Source organism: Empidonax traillii, unplaced genomic scaffold (genome assembly GCF_003031625.1).
Source record: "Empidonax traillii isolate 1590-97213 ecotype Southwest subspecies unplaced genomic scaffold, ASM303162v1 scaffold1217:size511469, whole genome shotgun sequence".
In the NCBI taxonomy this organism is placed as follows: domain Eukaryota; kingdom Metazoa; phylum Chordata; class Aves; order Passeriformes; family Tyrannidae; genus Empidonax; species Empidonax traillii.
Window position 1 is genome coordinate 383,483 of NW_020956410.1, and position 8,482 is coordinate 391,964.

The 8,482-nt window shown below is 37.8% G+C and overlaps 1 protein-coding gene across 1 annotated transcript in view; it reads left to right on the forward strand.

Annotated features, from left to right (window-relative positions):
- Window positions 1-8,482, forward strand: part of CUNH14orf39 (chromosome unknown C14orf39 homolog) — a 39,325-nt gene that overhangs the window by 20,809 nt on the left and 10,034 nt on the right. The window contains exons 10-13 of the mRNA XM_027905886.1: window positions 4,477-4,616; window positions 5,066-5,145; window positions 7,148-7,233; window positions 7,322-7,386. Coding sequence (XP_027761687.1) covers window positions 4,477-4,616; window positions 5,066-5,145; window positions 7,148-7,233; window positions 7,322-7,386 — 371 coding nt within the window. The remainder of the gene's footprint in view (window positions 1-4,476; window positions 4,617-5,065; window positions 5,146-7,147; window positions 7,234-7,321; window positions 7,387-8,482) is intronic.

The window sequence follows — 8,482 nt, forward strand, 5'->3', positions numbered from 1 at the left end:
AATGCAGCCACACTAACTATGCAGAGATAAAATACATTAACTCTGCTAAATGCATATTTGGGGAAAAGAGTCAGGGTTCCACATGTCAGTTGTCTTCACCTCTGAACTACTTAAGAAATTTAACTCTTAATTTAGTTCTTAAAAACAAGCATGAGTGAAAGTTTCATAGACAGGATTAATGGCTTAGTAAATTAGTCAGCGATCATTTACAGCTGGGACTCACTTTAATTTGAGCTCAATTACAATGACTGGAAATCACCATCAGGACTATCTTGCACTCATCTGGAGTCCTTGTGAATGCTGAAACATCTCCCGTTGAGCTGACACTTCTAGACTGAAACCCATTTTAAAGTGAAAATATGTCCAGAAGATTTGCCCAAGTGTGATTTTGTATTATGATGCACTGGAAAAAAAAATCTTTTTTGGACTTCAAGCAGGGATTTAATGGAGATCTACATCTATAGAAATGTATCATCCCTAAGATCCTTTCCAAAGGGATTTTTTTAGTTCTTTAATATCTTCTTACCTATGAATCATTCAGATGATTTTTTTTTTGACTTAAGCCTTTACACCTGTTCTACCTCCTCATGTAAGCTTTTTGTAATTGGCAAGAGCAGAAACATGGGGAAGCAAGAAACACCCTTAGTTTCAAAACAAAAAGGAAAAAAAAAAAAGATGGGAAGCATTCCCTTTGAATTTTCAAAGAAATTCATGTGTCTTCAGTCTGCAGAACAAAAAAAAAACCCAATTAGAGCTCTATTATAGGAGACAGAGGTCTGTGCTCTGGGTATGGAGGTGTAAGAATCCCTCTACATTTATCTGCCTCTCAAGGAGCTTTCAGGTGTTGGTACCTCCACCTGGAGCAGTGTCTGGGCTGCACACAAGCAGATCTTTTTGGTGCTCTTACTGAAGCAATGATTCCATGGGCTGCATCACGGAGGGAAGGAGTTCTAAACCTTTTACACTGCCTTTTAACCTCCATGTATGCACTCCTGTGATACAGCAAGTGTTATCAGATCAGGACCTGATTATTAATTAGTAAGTTTCTCCTAGAGTAAATTTTAAAGGAGTTTGAGCCCTGTAAAAAAGGGCACAAAACTGTTTTTAAAACTCCTATTTGACGTTAGTTTGTTAAAAGAAGTCTTCACTAGAAAGCATTGAAGCAACTGTTTAGGTAACTCCTGATGTTAAAAATGGGTGTATTATGAAGCTGTGATCATAAACAATGTGAAGAAAAAAACCCAAACAAATAGAAAATGTATTGAGAAAATGAAACGTGTGAAATAAAACCTTCGCAGACTCAAGGCAATGTACAAAAATACAACAGCAGAATATGAGTACCAAAGGCTATAGTTTCTTGTGAGCTGTCCTGCAGTCACTACAAAGCTACTACTGAGCAAAGAAATCTTTGTGTGGAGGAGACATCTTCATCTTCTGCCACAAAATAAACAGGAAAAAAAAGGGAATGGCACTGTGAGTCTCCGTGAACTGATCCAGACCAGCACGAAACCAGCAGCACCAGGGGAAAGAAGCAAAGAGAGCAGTGAAAGCACTGAGCAGAACAATGTACAAATTAATAGCCATGAAATGCTTTAGAGGGCTACAAGACAAGAAACCAACTTGCAAGTCAATTAATAGGTGCTGATTTATATGTCCTCCTTTGGGCAGGAGAATGGAAGTGGTAAATGTTCTTTTAAAAGGCCTGGAACATTTTAGTTGGGAATCACTCCTTGCTGGCCAGTCAGTTGTTGATAAGGCTGAGGGCAAAACACAGGTTCCTCTGCTCATACCAGCTGTTCTCTCTGATTTGTGGGCTTTCATAATTCACCAGTTACACTGACAATCATCATAGGTAAAATTTGCAAATGTAGAGTTCTTGTCAGCTACCAAATAGTACTCAACTCTTCTGAAGCCCTAGTCTTGATTTCTCAATTAGAGATTGTATTTATTACATAGAAAGGCTGACATCTTGAACTGTGCTACAGCATAAATCATGCCCATTCTCTCTGCTTTTTTAAAATGTTTGAGAGAGCTTTAATTTAGTTATTTTGTAATTCTGTATTTATTCTTTTTCCAGTTTGGTCATATATAAATTCCACTTCCAATGTTGCAAGAGAGAGCTTTTTGCTAAAACTTCACATAAAAGATATTCCATGGCAGATTATTGCTGCTCTTTTGGCATCTTTGCATTACAAGAGATTAACTTTTACTGATCAAAGGAAAAACTTGGTAATATAATTCTTGGAAAAGTACTTAAAAAGTTGTTCCAGGACTTCTAATGTAAACATACATGAAGAGGCAACCCTGTGCTCACCAAACTTCACAGGCAGTTATTTAGTTACTAGTCATTAAAAGTCCTGCTTCCCAAAGGAATTGCTGGCATGCTCCTCATGACAATACTGAAAATGGCCTCAGGAGAGTCCAGTAAATACCACAGGACTTCATATGTGATTCTTAAATCAAATACACTTCATTCCTAAAGTGAAAATGAAGTAATAATAATTTCTGGGCTTTGTTGTGCTACAGTGAAGAAATATTACTAAGGAAATACCATTTATTTTGATTTAAGAATATCTATTTTTTTCTTTACACTTTAAAAAAGGTTCCCTGTTTTGCAGTATGGATCAAGGTAAAGATTTTTTTATCTACTCAGATGTCTCCTAACAATGAAGCAGAGAAAGAAGACAAATGCTCTTTCTTGTTACTGCAATTTGGACTGTTTTGAGCTTCAGTTTGCAGTTTGATTTTTCTTCCAGTGGTTATTAATTATGTCAGAGAAGATGCCCATGGTTTATTTCTCAGCAGTGGTTTTGGGGAGGGAAGGGAGCATGAAGTTTAACTGCCGGCTCTGTTACTTAAAAAGTGCATATTTAAGAGCTTCTGAGTCTGGTTTGTAGCTGCCTTTGATACATTCTTCTGAATAGATCTGCATTGCAAAAGAATATTTTTTTATGGAGAATATGGAGAATATACTTAATGGAGAGTAAATCTTCAGAAAGGTAGAGTTCTCTGCTAGGCTTTACAGGAGCACATGGAAAGTGACTGCAAGAACTTTTAAAACCACAACTCGGCATCCTCAGTTCTGTGAAAAAAACAAACAAAACACCACCCCCCCAAAAAAAACAAAACAAAACAAAAAAACAAAACAAAACAAATCCACCCTTATTAGACTGTCTCTGGCAGTCTAGCTGATGACCTCAACCACTGCAGCCTCACTCCACTGGTCTTTGAATGAGGATCGTGGTGAAGTGGCCAAATAAGCCACTTTGAACAAAGTGAGGCAGTTTTAGGCAGAGTTCTGTGCTTAGCTGTGTTTTGATTTCTCCTTGGTTTTGTGCTCCCTGCATCTTAATTTAAAGATGCACCAGCCATACAGACATCTTATTTTCTGTAATATTCATTCTCAACACAGGTTTATCTATAATCAATGTAACTAAAAGATGCAATTTTATAAAAAATCTTTAATATTCATGGGGTTTTTTTTTTTGATTACTATGTCAGGTGGTATCTGGTTTGTATAGCTGGTTAGGTCTCAGCCCAGCACAGCACCAGGTGTATATGTAACAACACGGGAAAATGGTCTTTTCCATCAGAGTTACTTGACTGAGGGGCATTCACAGTTTTATGTGAGCACAGTTGTGTATGGATATGAGTTTAATGTGTTTTTAGGTCCATGTATCTTAACCAGTGCTTCTAGCTGGTATTTTTTATTAGTGCTGCTAATTTTACTCCACACTATCTTATAAAGTGCATCCTACGTTTTATCTTATTTTTGTTTACTGAAAATTTCAAGAAGAACCAACAGCCGGACTCAGTTCTTTATTTGTTCTGGCCAGCATTGTTCAGCCAGTTACAGACCAGATGTTGTAGCTGGAAGCGCAGAGGCACTAAGCAGGAATGCCAGAGAGAAAATAGAATAGAACTCATTATTTTAAAAAATGGTAAACGTTCCTGTGCCAAATAGCCACTTTACCCTTCATTGTTCTGCTAACCTCTGTCTTTCTCCACTGTAAAGGACTATTTACCCTACACAGATAATTACCCCATAAGTGAAAACACTTGCTGCAGTTTTCTCTTTTGTGTATGTGTAGTGTGAGTATTCCAGACAATCTCAGAGAGCGAGAGAAAGTGTTTTTAAATGTGAAAGTGTGATTTCAGAACTACAATAATGATGTACTTTATTCAAAGTGTAAAACTCCAAACTGCTAATTCTTTTCTTCGATACTGACGAAATTTAAGTCATCAATGTTCTTATGATTGGCTTGTTACTATTTGGTGGTTTCTTTTTTTCAGTGATATTCTCTGTCTGATGTTATTTAAAGAAAACCTCAATTTTTATCAACTACTGGAGCTGAAAATGGTAGAACCACGCTGGCAACATCCAACTCCCTTGAAAACTACACTTATTTGAAGCAGTTACATTTTATGGTTTCTTTTCTTTTGCCACTTAATGATTTTAAATTTAATTCTGTTTAGGATGTTTGAAGAGCCTGAACCCTCACCTTTGCCAAAAGAGAAACATCAGCAGTGTAAACCATTACAGGTCCTACACGTTCCTCAGAAACTGGTCCAGTCTGTACAGAGTATTAGATTTTCAAATCAACAGCCGGAAACAGGTGCAGTGTGTTTAATGATTTCTCAGTGAGGATTGTGGATTATTTTTGTGTAAATGAATGGATAATGCACAAGAACAAATCTAGTGAACTGCTCCTACTAAGACAGTCAAAGCCAGGTTTTCAGTGCAAGTTGGGTGCTTACCTGTCTTTATGTTCAGGAAATCTTCTATGTCTGGTTCCTCTCCTACCTGTGCAAGGAGTAAAGTAACATGACAGATACACCCGCTGCATGGTGCCAGAAAAATCTGAAACACACCTTTAGAACTGTTTGCATTAGTACAGGAAGCATTCACTGACTATTATTTGATTGATACTTTCATATTTTTTTATAATTTTCACTCTGTATTGAAAGGAAAATTTATAATCTTTGTTCCTAAGTTCTGCTTAACAATGCTACGCTTTGGATACTTAATCCTATTGACAACATTACATAATATTTGTTCATTTAGGGAGAGAAGAAAAAGAAAAAACAGTGGAACTTTCAGTTGCCACTAGCAGTTCCTCCAGCCTTGCAGAAAATTTGTCAGAGGTATGCAGCTCTCCCACTGGTGAAAACATGAGATTCTATAATCTGTTTTGTGTGGTGGCTTAAATTTAAAACACTTCAAATATACCTCGTGCTATAATATCTTACATGAAACCTGCCAGCTCTGTAAACAGGGCACTAATCTTGGTAATCTGCTGTTACTTGGTAATGACAACAAAAATCTTCCTTTGGTGCCTTTTCATCCTGAAAATATGTATGTTCTTGCAAAGCATTCCCATGTCAAACTTGAGGTGGTCCATCTTTCCAACTAGTTTTGTGTAACAGTTTTTTAAATTTAGCATAACCTTTGTAGGTTCACTTGGTTTTATTAGCAAATTTTTGGAACTCTAAAGGAGTAACATAGTCTTCCATTACTGGCGACTTGTCAGCCATCTACTCCATAGTGAAGGATTTCCTAAAGGACTAAGTGTGCAGGATGCTGTACAGGTGTGCCTACAGTTACCAGCTCAGTTCTGAGGTTTAACCAGAGACAAAAATCCGGGCTGACAGGAATAAAACCACAAAAAACATTGCTTTGTACACTGCAGCAGTCCACAAATCCATTTTCTATCTCCCACCCACAAGCACAGAGTTCATATGGCACTTTCATGAAACGGTGAAGTGTGTTTGTATCTTAAATATTCAAACACAATAAACCAACCCAGAAACAAGTTGGAGGAACAGCTTGCACAGTTGGGAAAACCACTGCTGGTCTCACTGAGAGCAAGGACATTGAGAGGAGCAATAGGTTGTTAAGGTATTGAAGGAGTACTCAGATAAGGGAAGGCCATAGGAGACAAAATTAATAGTTTGTGATTGTGTTTGCTGTGCAGAAGCTTTGGGAATTTTCCATCTCAAAACCTTCTTTCTAAGGGGCACCTCAGTGGATCTATTTAAACCCAGATTTTACTGAATGACAAAAATCAAGCTGAAATTTAACAGAACCAGTTGTGGCTTTCTTAAGAATTTCAAAGGAACTGAAGGACTAAGTGAGGGAATGACTAAATGGTGTAGAGAAGACAAAGTCTTCAGATAAGACAACATGAAGCGCAGTGACCAGGCTGAGTGGAACGAGGCCAGAGGAAATTTCAAGCAGTTCTGATTTGTGACTGGCTGAGGGAGTTGGACATGACAAGGCTGATGGAAGGGGCTGTTGCCAGGGTAATCTAGAGCTGAGGCTGGGAACCTGGGACCTAGAATTGCACTTAGACTACTGAGAAGCGGCAAGTCAAGGTTAAGAGAACTTTCAGAAAGGGTGATGACAACAAGGAAAAGAAGATTGGAAGAAAGGTTGCTACGCTTCAGAGAAGGTATGCTGTAAACTTCAGGAGTTGAGTGGCAGACAGATAATGCAGAACCAGCCCTTTTGTCCCCTACCCTGAACTGAATTCAGTTTGATACATTTTGTAAATTAAAAATAACCAGAACTAGATGCTCTCTGTGAAATAACGTGTTAGCTGATGCAGAGGCATAGAGTCCTCGTGCCACTCTGCCCTTAAGGCACAAAGGCACCCCAGATACAAGAGTTAGGGCTTTTGATCTGGTGGAAATCTGTGAGGTGGGAGTATTTCCATGTTTTCTGCGGTTTCTCAATCCACACATGAGATCTGTGCTGACTGAGACTGATGTCCATGCTCACATTGGCCTTCAGAGGCACAAACAGGCCTGGCGCAGCCCTTTTTGTGTTGAAGAGCAGCAGCAAACCTGGATAGAGTTTGTAAACTACATAACCTTATTTGTGTCACAAAGAAATTAATTATTCACACCTAGTTATCAGTGCTGTGACTAAGACTTCATAAAAAATTATAAAAGTGGTTTTGGGTATCATGCTGTCAAAATGTAGGTATGGGAAATATAGGCAAAAAGGTTTTTTTTTTAACATTGCCTTATCCATAATTCCTGGTTAAAAGAAGGGATTTCCACAGTCTAAGAAGAAATTAAAGTGATACTGTTGATGTGACAATTTTATTTTCTGCCTCATTTGAATTTTTCTTCTGTCTTTTAGATGGTTATTGACACTGCAGGGACTAATAAACCAAAAATTGCCCAAGTTCCATCAATAACAAGCATACAAACCCCAATGAAATTCAGGTAACTTTAATAAATTAATTTTCATTCTTAAGGCTGGGGTTTATGGAAATAATTCATCTTTAGAGAAACAATAATTTTTGTCTTTTAGGCTGACAAATCCTCCAAAGCAGTTGACTTCCAGTCAGCAGTTTGAGAGTGAAAATGCAGTAATGGGTAAGGTACCACTGCAATTTTTTTTATAAGGTTGGATTATATAATTCTATGGACAAAATTTTCGTTCCGGTATTAAGAGTGCCACCATTTATATTCCTTCCCCACCTTGATTGTTCAGTTCAAACTTTGAGTATAGCAGCCAGGCAGATTCATTCTGCATTGACCACTGTCAGTGAAAGGAAGCTTCCAACATCTCCTGTAAATTCATACTCTAGTCTCAAATTACTTGGGTAAAATGAAATCTGCCCAGGAGGCATGAGAAAATGCAAAGAAAATAAACCCAGTCATTTAGGAATTTGGAATCACCACATTAAGAATATTAATGACCAAAATTAACTGGAGAAAAACATACAGAATGTTTATAGAAACAAAACAGGGTAGTTGGAAACACATCTGCAGTTTTTTGGATCACAAGGCACTGAACTTAAGTTTAAATATTTTTTTTTTCTAATGATACTGCCAATTTAGATGCATGTGAAAGGTTACAGTCAACATTTTTTCATAAATAAGACGCTACTTCTGTGTCCTGAAACACAATGTCCTTAACCTGCAGCGCCTGAGATGTTGCACGACCTGACGCTCGGAGCAGAAAGTCTGATAACGTTCCCTCTCCTTTCTCGTCCTCCTTTAAACACTTCAACCCTGTCCCACGGATGTGCTTTTCACATTGTTCCCACCTGGTTTCTATTGACTGGCATCAGCACTCTCAGAGGGCAATAGCTGGATTAGACAAACACAGCGCTCTCAGGGAACAATGGGTAGGTTTGAAGAACACGCCAAACCACGTGAAGCAGCCTGAGTAACGCTCTGACAATAGCGAGTAAGTGGCAGAACGAGAGGTGATTGTTATGGACGTAGCCTCAGAGTGGGTTGTTATGAAAACAGCAGTCAGAACACTCTCTCGGCGATAGCAATGCCAACTTGGTAAACCTTCCCCGGGGATTCTTTCCCTCAAGGTAATTTTTATGTATCTATTTAAAAAGTTGCTGTAATACAGGCAGTGCTGTCTTTTTTTTTTTTTTTTTTTTTTTTTTTTTTTTTTTTTTTTTTTTTTTTTTTTTTTTTTTTTTTTTTTTTTTTTTTTTTTTTTTTTTTT